Here is a 19,867-nt window from a genome sequence, read left to right as displayed (position 1 = left end):
AAGGAAGCGTGGTGGGCTGTCTGAATCCGGACGTTTTCACAGGACCCGGTACCGGGGACCTTTTCTTGTGCCAGTTTCGGCGGGCGTTCTGGACGGGCCCGAATGTCCGATAGTCGTGACCAACCCCTCGGATGTTGAAAAAGAAGCAAGGACACTGGTGGATGGCTTGAGGAAACAAGGCAGGGCGCTCCTTGGGACGGGGAAGGGAGGAGCCTGAGCAAAACGCGGGCGCTCTAATCCATGCGCAGCAAAAGCTGATGCAGTGGTGTGGTTCAAGGCGGGAAGCGGGATCTGGAGAAATTTCAGCAGGGAGACCCCAACTGTTTTCAATGAAAAGCCACGTGTCCTCTGTAAAACTGGCTCACGCTGCCAGTGACTACTATTGCTGACGTGAGTGCTCAGTCACTCTGCCGTTTCCAGGTCTTTGCAACCCCACGGACTATAGCCCACCAGGCTCCTCTGTCCGTGGGCTTCTCCAGGCAGAGAATACTGGAGTGGGTTGCCACGCCCTTCTCCAGGGGATCTTCCCGAGCCAGGGAATGAACCTGAGTCTCTTGTGTCTCCTGCACTGCAGGAAGATTCTTTACCACTGCGCCACCTGGGAATTGCCATAGCGCCAACATCTCACTGAGCGTTTCAGAGAGCACTTTAGAAGTGTGACTAGGCAGGCTACCTTGTGATGCTTACAGTCTAAGATGAAGGGGAAACACCAGGTGAATCATGATTCATAAGTGTGTTCTCATGTAGGGGACATGACTGAGAAATATGACTTCAGGTTTAACAGAGGAGAAATTCATGGCTTGTTTTGGGTTAGAACCGTGCTGCAGGCTCACGTTGACCTCCCGTGTAGACGATTACCATGCAAGAAACTAAACATTTAGACCAGTGGCTCCTGGGTGCTCCCCTCCCTGGGTTCCGGCAGGAGGGCGGTCTGTTCTGTAGACTGACCGCAGTGTAAGTGGTTATCATGCCGGCCGAAAGAGGGAATTCCTCTGAGATCCTGGAACATCCTAGCCTGGTTCTTGAGCTTGGTCCTGGATTTCCACCCCCCGAGATAGTAACGTGTTCACAAGTGACGCCATCTGGAGGGACAGAGTGGGCAATGTGCTTTGAATTTCCTGAGCAGAAATGTGGCGGCTGCTCCCAGAGGAAATGTGGGTGAGGTCAGGACAGGCTGTGTGCTGCCGGGGAACGTTAATGAGGTGTGTTGGGGGATTCCAGCTTCCTTAGATCATCAAAGTCTTGGGATAACATGATTTCTTTTCCTGGAACCTCCATGGAGACCAGGAAACACTAACTCTTTTAAAAGTGCAGTTTTAAGAGTTTTAAAGGAAGTCATTTAGGAATTTTAAAGGCCAGAAAATAGATGAGAGAGAGAGAAGAAAAGAAGGATGGTGAACACTGTGGGATTCTTTGACAGAAGTGCTGCTCTTGCTTCTTATATTGGCCACGATACTTTTTACCTTTCGAGTTGAATCCGTGGCCTAATAAGCACTGCAACAGCAGCCTCGGATCAAAGTGCAAGCTCATCCACGAGGTTTGTTGCAACAGCTGAAGAGTTTTCACCCAGAGGGAACTTTGCCTCATGTGAAGAATAGCCCACATATTGGGTTAAAACTCCTTTTCTTCATATAATATCACAAGATACTGAATTACGAGGGTTAAAGAAATGAGAAAAAAAAGTTACTTGCATGGAATGTGAAAAAATTAAAAACCTGAATGTGTATGTGGGTGCTTAGTGGCTAAGCAGTGTCCGATTCTTTGCGACCCCACAGACCAGCACCCCAGGCCCCTCTGTCCATGGTATTTCCCAGGCAAGAATACTGGAGTGGGCTGCCATTTCCTTCTCCAGGGGATCTTTGCAATTTAGGGATCGAACCCATGTCTCTTGTGTCTCCTGCATTGGCAAGCAGATTCTTTACCAATGAACCAACAGGGAAACCCAAAAAACCTGAACGCAAGCCTTAAAGATTACCATGTTGTGTTTGAATACACGACTGGCCTTGGCAGTAACTGTGATCTGTTTCAGTAACTAGATCTGTAGTACAAACCTGTTCTCCGTTCTGCAGAACCACTGATAAGACTTCTTTATGGTTTTGTTATTCATTCTGAGTAGTTCTGAAGAAATCACTTTAAAAGAAATCTTGACTGGCATTTCAGGTGAAGAAGACTTGCTGCTTTTGTTAGTAGATTTACCCCATTAAAAAAAAAATACTGGCCTGTGTAAATAGCCAGCGAGACCACCCAGGACACACATCACTCTCCGCTCTGGTGTTAACCCCAGATTGTCTCCCTGTCTCGGGGACAGGACATGTCTTCTTGCTGGATCCCAGATGTTTAAGATGTGAAAAAAAGAAAAATAAGTACAAATCTGACACCAAAATGATGAGATTTTATAGTTTTACTTAATTTTCCCTTAACTTTCAGTTAGGAGTAGTACAAAGGAAAATATTTGCTGTTTCTGCATCAATTTTCCTCTCAAAGAACGCCCACTCATCAGAAATATTATCGGCACCGTTTGTAAACTGAAGTCAAGGATCCTTACCTTAGATAGGTGTGGGCGTTGTTACAAAGGCAGTGAGGTTTCACGGAGGGCTCTCCTCCTCTCGCTGTTATAATCTGTCTTTTCACCGAGTCACGGGTGTCCTCTCTGTCTGATGGATAAACCAGTCAGCGGACGGATACTTTTTGAGACAAACTCTCAAGTCATATTACAGGTTTTAAATAGAAAACAGACCAGCACCGTGTTGTAGAACCCTGGAATCCTACCGCGTGTGTCTCAATAAAAGCAGAAATAAGCCTTCCCGTCCAGTCACCTTCTCCTTCGGTCAGAATCTGGGCACCGCAGTCGTCTTCCAGAATATACACAGTGCGGGACGTCCTGCCCTCCCTCCTGCCGGTGGACGACGCGTCAATCATGCTTCTTCTGAAGTAAAATAGTGAATTCAAACCTCATGAAAGGAGGATATGGTGTCTTCGTATGTCTTAAGTAGAAAAAGCTTTAAATATTCCTTCTTCTCTTTATTATGGAAACTCTCAGAGACACGCGTAGGGGGACCAGAGAGCAGCACCCCACCGCCCGGCTTCACCTTCGTTTGCAGGGCTGACCTCTCCTGGGCCGGGACTTCCTGCCAAGCTCTGCTTTTCTCCGTGTTCATCTCCTCGCCGCGTGGAGTTGCTGCTGGCAAGGCCCCCTCCATGTCTCGCCCAGCTCCTCGATTCCCCACCGCTGACTTAACCCAAAGTCCCCAGCTGTATATTTAACAGGACGGACCGTCCCCCACGGTCTTTTGTGCTCACATCTGCTCCAGTCCCTGTAAATGGGAGAACACTGTGCCACTCAAGGTGCAGCCCCCAGAGAACGTGTTCTGTGAGCCAGAGCTCGGGGAGGAGCCTGTTAGCCTCGCCCCTCGACGGTCGATGGTCGGCAGGCCCGGGAGACGTGGCAGGCCCGGGAGACGTGCCGGCGGCCTCAGGATGACTGACGAGGCCGGACACAGGTGTTTACCGAGACGGAATGCACGGAATGGGGCAGAAGGTACTCAGGACACGCTGAGTCTCCGGGAGAGGGAACCGGCTCACGCTCCTGAAGAGCGGGGCACAGCCTGCGGGGCGTGTGACTCGGGAGCAGGGTCATGTCTGTGTTTCTGGTTCTGCCTCCATTTGCTAGTGGATGTTTTCAGGTTTCTCACAGCCCAGGGTCTCGGTAAAGATGGGAAGGTGGGGAGTTTGGGATTGTATTGTCTGGTAAGAGCCTGCGGGCCAGGCGTCCTGGGATGAGAGGCCGGTCTGCGGCTCAGCCGGGCGGCCTTCCGGGCCGCGGCAGTGAGGCTGCAGCTCCGATGCCGCTGGACGCCCACTCCGCCCCTCTCCGGATGAGGGCCTGGTGGAGTCTGGCCAAAGCCAAGGTCAGAAACCTCTCCAAACACCTGTGCTGATCTGAGGCCGAGCACTTCTGGACACCCTTCACCCTGGGACACTGGGATTGTGGCTTTTGTGTCCCCACAGCCCAGAATCCGTCCTTTCCAGGGAAAGTTTCCTTTATTACATAACTTTTTAGCCACTTATTCAAATGGACTTGCATTTCATGTGTCCATTATTAAAAAGTGTGTATCCGCCATCATTTCGTGTTTGTTTAACTGACTCAGAACCAGGAGGGACACTTGGGTTTTTAGGAAGACCACAGAAGCCCATAATGTGTGGCTAAAGTTGAGCAGCTGACTTTGAAGCCTGTTTATGAGTTTTATGAAAATAGCATTGACTCTAGTCCTAGTTCCCCCCTAAATGAACAGCAGAGCCCTGGGATGCTGACGGGTGCCTCCTCCAGGAACGTGAGCTGCCTGGCTTCTCCCTGCCTGAGGAGTCCGTGGCCTGTGGACCTGTTCCACTCTAGCGTGCTCGATTTTCATATTTTAAACAAACAAGTCAGATTATCCTGTAGCCCGCTCCCTTTCGCAGAGTGTGGTCTCCGCTCGTTGTTCTTGTAGAGCTGCAGGTTTTCTTCCGGAAAAGCCCATTCTTTGTCAGCAGTCCACACAGAGCTCTGGGAGAGTCAGCCATGGGTGGTGCCCGCTGCCAGCCCCATCACCTGGCGTCTAGAGGCAGGTCTCGTTGGCAGAGCCGCCCTTCAGTCACGAGGCCAAGGCACCCAGCAGAGGTGAGCGGCACGTCTGCAGGACACGCAGCGTGGCCGTTCAGGTGGGACTTTGTTTTAGGTTTTTGAACCAATGTTGGACACTCCATTCTTTGATGATCTTGGGCTTTTCTCGGGAATAAAGTAAAAGTTGTATTCATAGATGTGTGTCAAACATCAGACTGTAAGGCTTTCCAATGAAGATGCCACAGCTGAGAAGAAAGGTCCCCACTAGTGCTTACTCAGTCGGAGAAGGCAATGGCACCCCACTCCCGTACTCTTCCGGAAAATCCCATGGATGGAGGAGCCTGGTAGGCTCCAGTCCATGGGGTTGCTAAGAGTCGGGCACAACTGAGCGACTTCACTTTCACTTTTCACTTTCATGCATTGGAGAAGGAAATGTCAACCCACTCCAGTATTCTTGCCTGGAGAATCCCAGGGACAGAGGAACCTGTTGGGCTGGCGTCTGTGGGGTCGCACAGAGTCGTTCACGACTGAAGCGACTTAGCAGCAGGAGCAGTGCTTACTCAGTAGTTGTCACCCTCAGAGAGGCCTGCGTCCATTCTGGGGGTGAACAGCTCGTGACCTAATAATTTTTTTAGAATATGAGATCAGGAACAGCTGTCAGTATAAACTGTCCTTTTCCTTTCGTCTGATGCATTTTAACTTTTTGGAAAGTGGAATATTACTCCGTTACTCTTCAGCTTTTTAAACTGATTTTTATTAGGTAATAAGGAATTTCTAGCTATATGGCTTGCTCTGATTAGCCCTAGAAACATCATGTGAATCCTTTAGTTAACTATGAGCAAACTGAAAAGCGGAGCCGTTTGAAAAGCAAATGTAACTTCCCTTCTATTTTTTTAGCATTGCTGAGACACAGTGGGTTAGCAATTTCTTCTTCGCTGTGTGAAGGCGGAGAAAGGACAGGTCTGGCGCTGTCCCCTGTCCTCGCGGGGACTGTCTTATCAGACCCCCTGGACTCGTTTCCTCCTCCATCACCTCCAGCACTGCGATCCCCCCGGCCTCTGGCCTCCTCGCCCTCTGCCTGCTCCTAGTCTGGGCATCACGCAGGGTCAGGCTTTGACCTCCGCTCCTTTCATGATTCCCCACCAGGGCATCCTTGTCTGCATGGGTGGGCCTGAGCCCTGGAGCCCCACCCCCTGCCCAGAACGCCCCCCTCAGATCCCTCCCCCAGCTCAGGCCCCGCCCCTGCTCAGGCCCCTCCCCCCATTCAGGCCCCTTCCCCACTCAGACCACTCCTCCTGTTCAGGCCCCGCCCCTACTCAGGCCCTGCCCCCTGCCCAAGCCCCTCCCCACGTGATAGTCTCCAGGAAGGCCCTGCAGCACCTTGAACTCTTGTCAAGGAGTCTCTCCCCCCGGTGCTGGGACACTGCTGGTTCTGCCTGCTCCCTCGTGGAGGGCGGGCACAAGAGGAAGGACGAAGGGGCTGAGAGACCAGGGTGGGGACGGGGACCCTCGAGGGGGCCGTGCCCGGGGTTCTGCTGGGGAAGGGCAGGGTGGAGATGAGACTGCGGGGGTGACAGTTTTCTGCTTAAAAGACAAAGGACATGCGCATCTCCTGTATTTTTCTTCTTTGAAATAAATCAAGAAACAAAAGAGTATAGTTTTTTATTGTGTCAGAAACCAGACAATATGTCATCACAAATAATAATGTCATATGTATATACATGTTTCAGGTGTGTGTATAGAGAGAGAACTTTGGAAGGTATGCTTGTACATTCTGTATCTTGAGAAACTTGATGACCGTTTGGTTACTCTGCTGTGTTGACGATAGTTGGATGACCCCATGGTTAAAGTAATTTCCTTGGGGAAACAGTTGAGATGTGTGTTAGCTCCTGCCCAAGCGTGGGCCTGGTGCCAGCATGCACCAGGCCTGGCTCCAGGCTGGAAACAATGGGGAGAGCACCCTGGGCTGCAGGGGTCCTGGCCTCACACAGGCACAGAGACAGAGCCCCTCGAGCCCTGGACGGGTCACAGCCCCGCACGGGTCACAGCCACGCAGTGTCCAGGCTTTGCTCCTGGGACAGGTCGGTGAGGTCACACCAAGAGCAGAGCGGCTTCCAGGCAAAGGCGAGAGGACGTGGGCGACGGGTGAAGGGCCGTGGGGAGAAGCGCGAACGCTGAGCTCGGGGTGGGTCAGTGTGTCGTGGTGAGCACAAACGCTGAACTCGGGGTGGCTCAGCGTGTTGCAGTCCCATCCCAGCGCCTTCTGGCTTGTGGATGGACCTGAGGGGGCTCTCTCCCCTCTGAGGGTCTCGGTTCAGTCCTCCCTAACGTGGGTGAGAAACTGCCTGCTGCACAGGATTGCCAGGAGGCTGAAAAACAAAGTCCATGCAGGCGACGGTGGCACGTGGTCATTGATCATGGCCACAAAATCTGCAGGACACGGAGGCTCGCTCGGCCCAGGGTGGCCAGAGCCTGGAGACCCGGGTCCCCGAGGACCCAGGTCGGGAGTCTGAGCCGCACCTCGGGGGTGCTGTTTTGGTGTCTGAGCATTGCAGCAGGGGGATGACGTGATTGGATTTGGGGGCGTGGGGTCACACTCTGCGGTGTGAGGATGGAGAGCAGGAGAGAGCACGGCAGAAAGCAGGCCAGTCTCCTCCCAGCCCCACGTTCACTCCTCTCCTCGGTTAGGCCGTAAGAGATGCCAACAAGATCCTATGCACTGGTACAAAATTATCAAAAGCAAAAAAGTGCTACTTGGTCAAAAAGCATAGGAACAACTGCATTCATCCTTCTGGAAACAGCCCACGATAATACAGTCATTAATATAAACAAAAATAGAGTCTGAAGCTCATTGTCAGTCTTGGCTGAAGGGTGGATTTTATATTCCAGTATAATATCAAAAAGCCCCTAAAGCTTCTGTCCTCATTCTCATTCTCTCCTCAGTCAAACCATTACACTCTTTTTAAACACTCTGTTGCTTTATCTTTGGCTGTGCTGGGTCCTCACTGCTGTGCGCGGGCTTTCTCCAGGCGTGGAGACGGGGGCTGCTCTCCGTTGCCTGCTCGGGCTTCTCGTTGCAGAGCACAGGCTCTAGGAGCTCGGGCTCCAGCAGCTGTGGTGCACCGGCAGTTGTCCCACGGCACGTGGCATCTCCCCGGACCAGGGATCGAACCCACGAACCCTGCATTGGCTGGTGGATTCTTAACTACTGTGCCACCAGGGAAGTCCCCCTAACTCTCTTTTTTTCCCCCTTATTGTCTTTTAAATAGAGGTTCTTAGCCTGGGGTTCATCCATGGACAGGCTTCCAGCAACACATGGACGCCCCTGAAACTAGAAGCACATGATAAGCACTTTTTTCCACGTGGGGAGTGACCACATAGCAGTCACCAGATGCTCCAGTGAATCTAGAACACCAGAAAAAGGCCGAGAACCAGGGGCTCTGTCTCCGTGGAGAGAAGACTGGAGTTGCACTGACGGGACTGTTACTGGACGTGAACTGACTTGTGCTGCCCGGACTGCAGCTCTTCCCCTGCCCCAGCATCTCAGTCAGGATGGGCCGTGCGTCCCGCTCCTCCACCCCAGGCCAAGCCCTGGACCTCCCTGCAATGCCGCTCCCTCCCTTGCCTCCCTCCTGCTCCAGCCACAACCCCAGAGTCATCATCTCTTTATTTTTCACTCTGCATCCACGCCTCAGGGCTGCAACCCGGGTCCTCAAGTGGACTGGGGCCCTGACACCACCCCGGTCCAGTCCCCAGCATTCTTTGCCGTGTGTCTCAGCAGCCTGGACCCTGCTTCTCTGCTTTGCCTGAACCCCTCTTCAGTCTAATCTTTGCAGCAGCTGAAGCGATCCTCAGACCCTCCAGGAGCCCCCTTCGCTGCACTGTTTCGCTTCCGTGCTCGTCACTGACATGTATATACACTCACTGTTTGCATCCTCTCTGTCCCCCGGTGTAATGGAAGCTGGTGACAGCAGAGAGTTGTTTCATCTGTTTTCTTTCACTGCTTCATCTGAAGGACCTATCACAGCTCTTAACCTAGAGCAGAAACCCGGGCGTCTTCCCTGAATGAATTTTATTTTGAGAATGCATTCAGCATCTTCCCGTCCCATCCCTTGCGCTCTGCTCGCCGTCATTCCCGTGTATTGTATCTGTCATCGCATGGGATTGTTCGAATGGATCCTGTTTCTTTTCTAGTTCACCTTTTTACTTAAGATAGTAATTGATACAGCGTTCTTTATTGAACCTTGTCATTCCGGGGTTCCCCCAGAGCAACCTGAACGGCTACTTGGCAACTGAAAGAGTTCCCCTCTGTCTGCTTCTTACAGGTTCTTCAGATTCAGTGCTATCCTCAGTGGCTTAATAAAGAAATGCCTTTCAGGTCACTGTAACTTACTCAGATCACCACAGCACAATGCTGAAAAGCGACGTGCTGGGCCAGTATCTCAGCTCCTGCGGCCACAGCACTGTTCAGAGTGTAAGGGCCCCTCACAGGTGTACTGGTCGAACTACTTTAATTAGCAGTCGTTTTACGCTTTATCACATGCTGTGCATCTGTGCTGGGAACAGAGGACATATTTTTATAAGATGAATGGACACCTGCTAATGTGTCTGTTTTGTAAGTTTGGAATTTTTAACACTAGTTATTGCTAAAGTAGGAAACATCTGGGCCCAATGCTGAAAGGCTGGGCTTTCTTCTGCCTGAACTATTTGGAACAACTGTAATAGACTTGAGATCTGAGGCTCTTTTGACACCAGCTTAGGTGGTAATTTTTAGCACCCTCAAGGGTGCTAATTTTTAATATTTTTGTATTTGTCTTATACCATTTCAGGCTTTACAAGAAGAACTGGAAAACCGCTCGAAACAAGTGCGATCCATAGAGAAGAAGCTACAGCACAAGGAACTGGAGTCACAGGAGCAGGTACTTGCCCACATGGCCGGTTCGCTTGTTGACTTGCTCCAGGTCCAGGGGCTTGGGGATGGTGGTCGTCCTGTGTCCTCTGGGATGCTGTGGCCTCGAGTGGCAGAATGCTCGGGTCCTGCAGCACGTGGACAGCCACGGGCTCTGTCCCCCGCAGCCTGCGGGCGGAAGCCCTGCCGCCAGCTCCGCTCCCCTCATTCCCGCATCTCTGTGTCCCGTGCTGGTTTCATCCTAAACCAGCTCAACGGCGACAGTTCCCAGCATCCTGAGCAGGCCTGGGGACACCCAGCGGCAGAGGGGGGCTGCTCATGTCTGGGGTCCTGTTCTGAGCCGTGAGGGCGCCTTTCCCTGGAGCAACCCCCACCCGCAAGACCACTCTTCTCATCTCATTGGCCAGAACAGGCCACATGCTCTGCTGAGACCAGCCAATCCCTGGTGAGAGGACAGAGGGGTCAAACTGGCCTGGACCAATCAGGGTCCACCTGGCGGGGATGGAGTTACAGGAGGGAGGGGGCAACCTGGACCCGGAGGGGGGGATGCCTGTGTCGGGGACGTAGCCGACAGGGTCTGCTTGTTAGGATAAAGGGACACCATCGTACTTAGAGACACGAATCACGCTTTCTCTTGAATTTTAATTTTCTCCTTCTTTTTTCCATTGTGTTCATGAAACAAATCTAGTATAACCACGATGATCCAGCTATGACAATAGCTAATGACCTATTTTATTTTCAAATGAAAGGGTCTTTTTCGTCGAAGTCTTTTAAATTTTACTAATTTTAAATTAAAAAGCCGACAGAGTATCAATACATATCACGAGTCTTAATGAAACTTTTATTAAATGCATCGCCCTCGGCCTTAACGTACAGCATTGCAGATGTCCTTCTCAGGACCACCAACCTGTGGGACAGAACCCACTGTGGGTGTCGGCAGACACTTATGAGCTGCTGTTTCCTATGGTCCATTCAGCGCAGGAATGCCAGGGCGGTCATCTTGCCTCTGTGAAGAGTAGCCCTGACGTAAGGCGAATGCAGAGACTTACATCACCTCTGGAGTTGTCGGCAAATGGGACCCCCAGGTCGTGCATGCAGTCGTGTCCGACCCTCGCTGCCCCATGGACTACCCTCAGGCTCTTCTGTCCATGGGATTTCCCAGGCGAGGATCCTGGAGTGTGTAGCCATTTCCTTCTCGAGGGGATCTTCCCCACCCTGCAGTCGAACTCTCGTCTCCTGCACTGGCAGGTGGATCCTTTGCCACCGAGCCAGCAGGGGAGCCTGACACCCAGGTGGGGGACTGCAGAGAGTGGCAGGTGTGAGTATCTGATTGATGCTGCATAGTAATATTAATACTTACTAAATGGACTTGACCTCCCGGAATTCATTCCCCATGTCTGCTGCTCACCCTGCATCATCTGTGCATTGTGGACGTGGCGTGGGCATCTGTGTTGTGTCTGTGTAGGATATGTCTTGTATAGCGTCCATGCGGGACAGGCAATAGGATCACAAAATACGATTCTAGGATGAAAGATGAGTTGTAACTGTATTTACCCAAGGCCTACAATATGAGAGACACTGCACAAGAAACAGTACACGACTTAGTTCATTTATCCTGATAATCACCATTTAAGGCCAGCATTACACTCCCGTTTCCCTGCTGATGCACTGCAGCTCGAGAGGCTCAGTGACTTGCCCAAGGTCACCCAGCTGCAAAATAGTATGGGTGGGGTCACACCCTGGTTGATCTGAATTCCAAACTTTTGCTCCTGTCATGACAGTTTTTAAGTTACAGCATTTCTAGTTTAAAAATCGACACGGCAGTGACAGGGAAAGTTTATTAAGGCTGGCAGAGGAAGAACCACCGCCCCAGACAGCTGGAACAGGCGGTTAGCTCCCTGTGGCCGGAGAGCAGAGCCCGCGTGGCCACAGGTGAAAACCCACCCAGGAGGCAGTGTGGTCTTGGGGGGATGGCCCAGGTCCCACTGTCGCTGAGGTTAGCTGGGCCCCCACCCCGGCCGGCTGGTGTGTCTGGAACTAGGAGAAGATGACAAGCTTCTTAAGAGCAGGAAGCATGTTCCCTGAAGGACCGGGCCTCCTCCCATTTGTGATAAAATACGACTCAAGGTAAAACTCTGTTGACATCACTCTAATTCATGGCAGGACTTCACACAGAAAACCCCATAATAGATGGAGAGTAGGGAAATTAAGAAATCCCAGATGAACAATAGGGAAGGGTTCAGGAACCACTTCAGTCTTATTTTATTGACTTCTTTTTGATCATCAAAGTTGCTTTCATCTTTGTAGTGACAATAGGTTTCTAAACTGTTTCTTATACTAATTCCTGATATCTTCTATTAGGCTCCAGTTTACCAAAGAAACGTCAGGAAATACCCCTGGGTAAAGCTGAATATTTCATAATCTTTGCAGCCACGAAATGCTGGGTTCTTTCCACAAGATCCTAGGGTGTAGCTTAGCAATTGTTTCAGTAGAACTGAAGAGCAAATCGTGGCGCTCCTTCAGTTCACCTGTGTTTAATCTGATTTAACTTCTGTTTTATCTGAATCCGACCTTTCCTCTCGTGGCACTAATAGCAGCAGTTAAAACCAATCACAAGTGTCGTAACCCACAGTCTTCAGGGCCTCATTGTGTGTGTGCTCACTGAGGGTATTTAAGGTATTTAAAGTGTCAAAATTGTTTGCGATTTTCTATTTTGCATCTGTCAAAGCAATTGCAAAATAACAGTAGTCAACCTGACATCAGCCAATCCACAAAAATGTGTGCAGAACAGCCTCTTGAAATTTTTCTTCTTTCTTTTCAACCAAATGTTATTATCCTGATACTAGCTGCATAAAGAATCAAAACTGAAACTAGCAGAATTACAAAGGATAATTTCCTGGGCGTCTTTTTTTAACTTGCTTTAAAAAAAATTTAAGCTGTTTCTGTTTTTCATTTAAGAAAAATTCGTGTGTTTTAATTCTGTAAAAACAAAAAAACTGAATGAGGCATTCTGAAAGATGTGTTTTTACTTAAACACAGAAAGCCGCTTCTCCTCCGGTCTCGATGGCCGGCACCTCAGCTGCCCCCCGCCCACCTTGCCGGCATCGGCCTCTCCTCCAACTCCTCACCCTCAGCATGCCGGTCCCCGAGTGCCCGGGAACCCGTGGCTGCAGAGGGTTAATTTGCCCCTTAAGTGGCATCAGGATAACACCGATGTAGCTAGAAGAGACCGATGTTCTGTCCCAGCCAGCCTTACAGAAACCGGGTGTTGTTGCTGTTGTTTAGTCGCTAAGTTGTGTCCGACTCTCTGCACCCCCACGTACTGTAGCCAGCCAGGCTCCTCTGTCTATGGAATTTCCCAGGCAAGAGTACTGGAGCGGACAGAAACATATCTTTCCTTTAACGCATAAATAAGGAAGTAACACGCTGGAATCAAGATTTCCAGTAGAAATAGCAACAGCCTCAGAAATGCAGATGATGCCACTTTAACGGCAGAAAGCAAAGAGGAACTACAAAGCTTCTGATGAAGGTGAAAGAGGAGAGTGAAAAAGCTGGCTTAAAACTCGACATTCAGAAAACTAAGATCATGGCATCCGGTCCCATCACTTCATGGCAAATAGACGTGAGAAAAGTGGAAGCAGTGACAGACTTTATTTCCTTGGGCTCCAAGATTGCTTTGGGCATTGACTGCAGCCACAGAATTAAAAGATACTTGCTGCTTGGAAGAAAAGCTATGACAAATCTAGATAGCATATTAGAAAGCAGAAACATCACTTTGCTGACAAAGGTCTGTATAGTCGAAATGGTTTTTCCAGTGGTCATGTGTGGATGTGAGAGTTGGACCATAAAGAAAGCTGAGCACCGAAGAATTGATGCTTTTGAACTGTGGTGTTGGAGAAGACTCTTGAGAGTCCCTTGGACTGCAAGGAGATCCAACCAGTCCATCCTAAAGGAGATCAGCCCTGGATATTCATTGGAACAACCCATGCTGAAGCTGAAGCTCCAGTACTTTGACCAGCTGATGCAAAGAGCCGACATGTTGGAAAAGACCCTGATGCTGGGAAAGATTGAAGGCAAAAGGGAAGGGGGCGACAGAGGATGGGATGGTTGGATGGCATCACCGATTCAATGAACATGAATTTGAGCAAACCCCGGGGGAGAGGGAAGGACAGGGCTTCCTGGTGTGCTGCGGTCCACGGGGTCACAGAGCACTGGACACGACTTAGTGACTGAAAACAACAACAGGAAAGTGATTTTAAAAACCATCATTCCTCTCCACACCAGGAGTTAATAATATCTAGTTCCCGATAAGATCTGAGCAAGCATCCTAGAATTCCAGCAGTGGAGGGGAGGCTGGGCCTCCGAGCAGACCTCACTGTGTGAGGAGACCGAGTCCTCGGGAAGCCCGTGACGTCCCGTGACGGAAGCGGGCCGCCCACCCCAGTGTCATCGTCCATCGGACTGACCACACTGTGATCTGGATCTGTGCTGGACGTCACTCAGGCTCAGCCTGTGTGTGAAACCAACTCTCCTTTTCGGGAACAACAGGGTCTCATTATTCACTGTGAGACCAGGTGATTTGCAAGCCTTTGTCAAAGTAATTCAGTAAATTATGGAAAATAATGGAAGAAAAGAAATAGTCTAAAATTTTACTAGTGTTCTTAAGACTGCAAAGCCAGGGTCTGTTTATCACAGGGGCACTACACACATCAGCCTCGGACCTCAAACATAATGTAGACAATGCCATACGCGTAACGAAGCCCCTGCTTTGAACCAGGCATTTTCAGCCTCAAACGTGTGAACCTAGATCACTCAGGTTCCCAGAAGATTCTTTTAAATAAATCTGTGAGAACTAGTACTTGGAGATCCAATCAATAAGATGCAACGCTGTGCTTTTCACAAAGGATCATCCTTTCTTTCCTGCACACATCACTCCTGGGCAGTGTGAGGTGCTGGCCCCCGACGGGAACCGAGAAGAGGCCTGGATGTGCGGGTCCTCCTCCGCCCTCGAGGGGTTCCGAGTGCAGTCGAGCAGAGGCGGTATGGGGCGCGGACTCCAGGCTGGGGTTTGACGATGTGCTTTTCCTCCTAAGGGGCTGTGAGGCTCAGGTCCACAAGGCGGGAGGTTGCCACCCTGGCCCTGCCCGCCATCTCCCCGACCGTGGGGGAGGCTCCCCCAGGGCAGAGCCTCCAGATCCAGTGGCCAGGTCCTCAGCTCAGACCCCAGGCCGCCCAGAGGCCTCGCCGGTTCTCTGGCTGGCATGTTTCGGCAACTGGCCGGTCCCGCTCCTCTCGGGTGTGCCCAGGCCCTACGGTCTAGAGTGTGCGCAGACTGCCCTGAGTGTGTCGTGAAGTGCTGGGCACGGCCCACAGTTGAGTCCCAGCCTCGCAGCAGGCAAGGCCGAGACTCATCAGTTCATGCAGGACGGAACCTGCCGAGTCTAGTGGCCAGTCTCACGGCTGATCACGTGCATCTGGGGAGGGGACAGAGGGGGTCCCGAGACCCCCTTTAAGGCCCACGGTGAGGGACCGGGGGAGGCTTCAGGATGAGCACGGCCTGCAGGGGAGGGTCCACCCTGGTCACGATGGGTCACGTGGCCTGTCCAGGCCCTAACTGGCCCAGATATCAGGCTCCTAGGTCAGTAGCCACACCTTCCCATGGGGTCCATGTGGACATTGCGGCAGGATGCGTGTGAAACACGTCAGGAGCCAGGGAACATGGATGGAGCATGTGTGGTTACAACTCTTCACCCAGGAGAAGGGCCCGTGAGGCAGGCGTCCGCAGAAGGAAAGACACTGGTCAGGATGAGGGGACTGCGGAGAACAGGTTCCGGGTGCCCAGGGGCGGTGGGGAGCCTCCTGGGCGAGGGTCCTGTTGGTGAGGAGGAGAGACCAGGACGTCAGCCACTCTCGTTTCATCCCTTGAGAAGCAGTGACAGCAGCAAGCCCGCGTCTGCCTGCTCTGTGCTCTGCTGGGACGCGGTGCCCGCCCCGGGTTCAGGGTGGGGACTTGGTCACTGCTCAGAAGGCTGTTTTCAGCTGCAGAGGACATTTTTGTTTAACTGCATAGTGTTTCATGATTGCGTCTTTAGAGAGATCCCTCCAGCAGCAGAAGGTAAAACGAGAGATGACAAGAGCTGAATCCAGCTTCTTCTGCCGTCACACCGTTACCACATTATCGTCTATTCCTGAAGAGTGTGGGCCTCCCATGGGGCCCAGTGACCCGTGAGGGAGAAGGTGAGCATCGGGAGGACCAGCGTCAGTGCGGTAAAGCCATCACTGGCCGGCCTTAAAGCCCCGTCAGCGCCAGGGGCCACCAGCGAGCCTGTGGTCACGGGCAGCCTCACAGACAGACATGGGGTGCAGACAGACGGTCAGTTAGGCCAGAATCATGGCAGTCGTCAAGAGGAAGACCAGCTCTGTCTTTTACAGATTTCCAAGCCTTTAATTTCCATTTTCCATAATGGATTTTAAAACTTCACAGTCTTGGCTGCTATGGGCTAACAGATCTGCAGTGCAATCTATTCAGAAGTCCCAACAGCTCAAAACTGTGTTTTATCCCTAAGCACATTATTAAAATGGGAATAATAATTGCAACAGAAATACCATTCAAAGACTTTTACTGACTTTTCATGTTTAATGGTTATTACTCTGGCTTCTTTCAAGTAGCTTTAACAACCACAGTTTATTTACAAAATTCAGGCTGATTCCTTTGTTCCCAAGACAGCTGGTATGACATGTTGCTGTAAAATGTTAAGCTGTTATGAGAGAGAGAACCACATTTAACTTTGGCCACATCTTATTCTCAATGAGAGTTTGAATTCTTGTCCCTGTTTTCTGAAAAACACTTGAAGCGTGCATTTCATCAAACCATGCCTTATAAATCGTTATTCTGGGAGATTTCCATGGCAAAGCAAGTCAGCCCACTTGCACCCAAAACCACCACCAGAAGCCACGCACAGCGACCACAGAGCCGTTTCCGTGGCGACTCAGAGCGTTTCTGGTGGGTGAGTGGGCTCCGAGCTCCATCACTGCTCTCCTGAGAGTCCCTCCGTGTCGGCCTTCACTCGAGGGGTGGGAGGCAGGTCCCCGTGTGCCCCGCTGTGTGGTTTCAATCTCCTGCTCCGCGGACGTCCCAAAGCCAAGTGCCAGCACAGCGCCCCCTGCATCACTGCAGCTGCTCTGGAAAGCATCCTCTGCGCTGCTGAAGTGGCTGCTGGTCATCAAACGTGGACGGGGGATGAAGCTGGGGTCCAGCCGCGGGACACACGGCTCTAAACTCTGACCTGGGCTGCCAGGTTCAAAGCCACGCTGAGCGCCCGGGGCTGGGTCTCACTCCCTGCCACCTGTGGGGAAGGGATGTGATCACACGTTCTCACTTCTTTTGGTTTGATTTCTTTTTTTTTTAAGGTAGTTTTGTCTTTAATTTTAGTCTTTTTTAAAATTAGTTTTTAAAATCCAAAAATAATGGATCCAAATGAGTAAATAATTGTTGTTCTTTTTCAATCACTCAGTCGTGTCCGACTCTTTGTGACCCCGTGGACTACAGCACACCAGGCTTCCCTGCCCTTCACTATCTCCCGGAGCTTGCTCAAACTCATGTCCATTGAGTCACAGATGCCATCTAACCATCTCATCCTCTGTCACCCCCTTCTTCTCCTGCCTTCAATCTTTCTCAGCATCAGGGTCTTTTCCAGTGAGTCGGCTCTTTGCATCAGGTGGCCAAAGTATTGGAGCTTCAGCTTCAGTCCTTCCAGTGAATACTCAGGGTTGATTTCCTTTAGGATTCACTGGTTTCATCTTGCTGTCTAAGGGTCTCTCAAAAAAGGAGGAACAAAAGCTAAAGACCAACTTCGGCTGTGTCCCACCTTATAGAATTGGTGGACAAGGACAGTGATCAAGCGTTACCCTGGGGGATGGAGTATCGTCTCCCAGGAAAGTAAGAAGGCTGGGTTCCTGGGCCCTATCCTCTCAAGGCATACTTCACTGGCAGTTACTAAGCCCTGAATTCATGGAACTGAGGAAGAAAAAGCAGAGATAAAACACAGGGATGGTAAGAGAGAGTGAGTCAGCATGGTCAGGAGAGATAAGTGTTTGATGACTGTTTATTGTGCTCGTCACATTCAGAAAAGAGTGTCAAATAGTATAAGCCTTACTTGCAATTCCTTTTCTACTGTGGTCCAGCCAGAAAAGATCTCCTTTTCCTGTTGAGGAAGGGCTGTTTTGAGGTAGAAGCAATTGAAATTGTTGTCGAACGAACGACAGGGCAGAAGTATTTCAGAGACGTGAGATGTATGTCAGTCTATGTTAGGAATAAAGAAGGAAGGGTGTTTTTTTTTTAATACAGGGGAAAAATTCAGAAGTTTAAAAGACCACTTGAACGTACTTTCCTTGTAAATCACCTTTTGGATTTCTATACAGAATTGGGCTTCCCTGGTGGCTCAGACAGTAAAGAATCTGCCTGCAATGCAGGAGACTCGGGTTCAATCCCTGAGTTGGAAAGATCCCCTGGAGGAGGAAATGGCAACCCACTCCAGCACTCTTGCCTGGAGAATCCCATGGACAGAGAAGCCTGACAGGCTACAGTCCAGGGGGTCAAAAAAAGTCAGACATGACTCAGCAACTAAACAACAATAATAGCAATTTGACGTGTTATGGTGCTATTTTAAATGACGTTATTTTTAAATTTTCATTTTCTCAGTTGCTGGTGCTGAGAAAGACAATTGACTTTTTGCATAGACTTCCTTTATCACATTTAGGGAATTTCTTTCTATTCTTACCAAAAGTCTCTTTTCTTTTTAAAATTATAAATGGATGTTTCTTAAATACCTCCCTTCCATCTTTTGAGATAATTATATGAATTTTGTCCTTTATTCTACTAATGCAGTGGACTTCATAGATTTTTCTAATGTTAAATCCATGTTGCACTTCTAGAATAAGCCTCATTTGATCATGAAGACTTATTCCTTTTTACCTTTTGCTGGATTTTGGTTCACTAATATTTTGTTCAGAATTTTTACATCTATGCTTATGAATGACATTATCCTACAATTTTCTTTTATTGTGATGATCTTATTAGATTTCGGTGTCAGAGTTTGCTGGTCTCATAAGACAAACTGAAGTGTTCCCTCTTTATCTGTTTTCTGGAAGAATTTGTGTAATACTGATAATTATTTCATCCTGAAAATGTTTGTTTGGTAGATTAAGCTATCTGGGCCTAAAGATTTTTTTTGTTGGAAGATTTTCAGTTATTTATGGATGTACTTTGCTTAATGGCTGTGGTATCAGAATTTCTGTTTTAACTTCTGCCTCGTTTTCTCTTCTCTGTTTGAGGCTATAATTTTATATATACATATAAATAGGTATACTCCTGACCTTCTAACTGTGTTTCCTATGTTCTATATTGATTCTGCTTATTTTTTTTAATCTAGCTTCTTCTTCACTGAGTCTCTCCTTAGCTGTGTCTCACCTGCTGTTACACTCGCTCTTAATTTTAAGTGTTGAATATTCCAGAGCTGGAGTTCCTACTTAGACCCTTGTTTACTTTGCTATTCTGTGCTGAAGTTCACCGCTCTTGCCCTAACTTTGTTGAACGTGTCTGTTTTGGTTCTCTTAAAGTCTGGGTCTGATAACGTTACACGGATTCACGTGGTTATCATTTCGCTGCATTTGTTTCACTCAGCTTCTGGTCACATGGTCTTGGTTTCTCAGGAGCCTGACTATTTTTGATCGTGTGCCAGATATTTTATATGGAACTTGATAGGAATAATTGGAGTCCTAAGATGATGGTCATTTCCTCTGGAAAGAATTTACATTTGCTTCTCGATAGGCGGGTGGTGCCCTTACCATCTTGAACAGCCATAGTCCATTTAGGTGGGCCTCCATCTGGGGAGGGATGGTCTGTGTCCAGCTCACTCCCACTCCTAGGGTGTAGCCCAAGGGGCTCCACCCGGAAGCATGGGTCTTACCGAGCACTCCCCTGCAGTGAGCCCTGGATGCGGTTTATGTCTCCCTGGCTTCTTTGTGAGGCTGTTGAAAGATCTACTCAGCTTCTCAAGCTCTGACCGGCCAACCTAGAATAGGCAGAGGCCCCTGTTCAAATGTCCCCAAAGCCAGACTCCTCAGTTCTCTGCATTTCTCTCCTCTCCGGGTTGGCCCCATAACCCTTCCCTGCCCTCCTGGTTCCCTGATAGCTTGAAGCAGACTTGGTAGAGAGTCATTACTAGAAGCGGAAATCCACCACAGAGCTCCCTTGACTTATGATGAGGTTGTACCCTGATGAACCCATTGAAGTTGACAACGCTACAAGCTGAAAATTCATCTAATATACCGAAGCCACTTCTATTAGCCTAGAGTTG

At 49.8% G+C, this 19,867-nt stretch overlaps 1 protein-coding gene across 2 annotated transcripts in view; it reads left to right on the top strand.

Annotated features, from left to right (window-relative positions):
- The window catches only part of CEP112 (centrosomal protein 112), a 322,059-nt gene that overhangs the window by 284,518 nt on the left and 17,674 nt on the right, over nucleotides 1-19,867 (top strand). For both annotated transcript variants that reach the window (XM_070774228.1, XM_070774232.1), the window contains one exon: nucleotides 9,430-9,519. In XM_070774228.1, coding sequence (XP_070630329.1) covers nucleotides 9,430-9,519 — 90 coding nt within the window. The remainder of the gene's footprint in view (nucleotides 1-9,429; nucleotides 9,520-19,867) is intronic.

This window comes from Bos indicus, chromosome 19, assembly GCF_029378745.1.
Source record: "Bos indicus isolate NIAB-ARS_2022 breed Sahiwal x Tharparkar chromosome 19, NIAB-ARS_B.indTharparkar_mat_pri_1.0, whole genome shotgun sequence".
Lineage (NCBI taxonomy): Eukaryota > Metazoa > Chordata > Mammalia > Artiodactyla > Bovidae > Bos > Bos indicus.
This window is presented reverse-complemented; position numbering and strand designations above follow the sequence as displayed.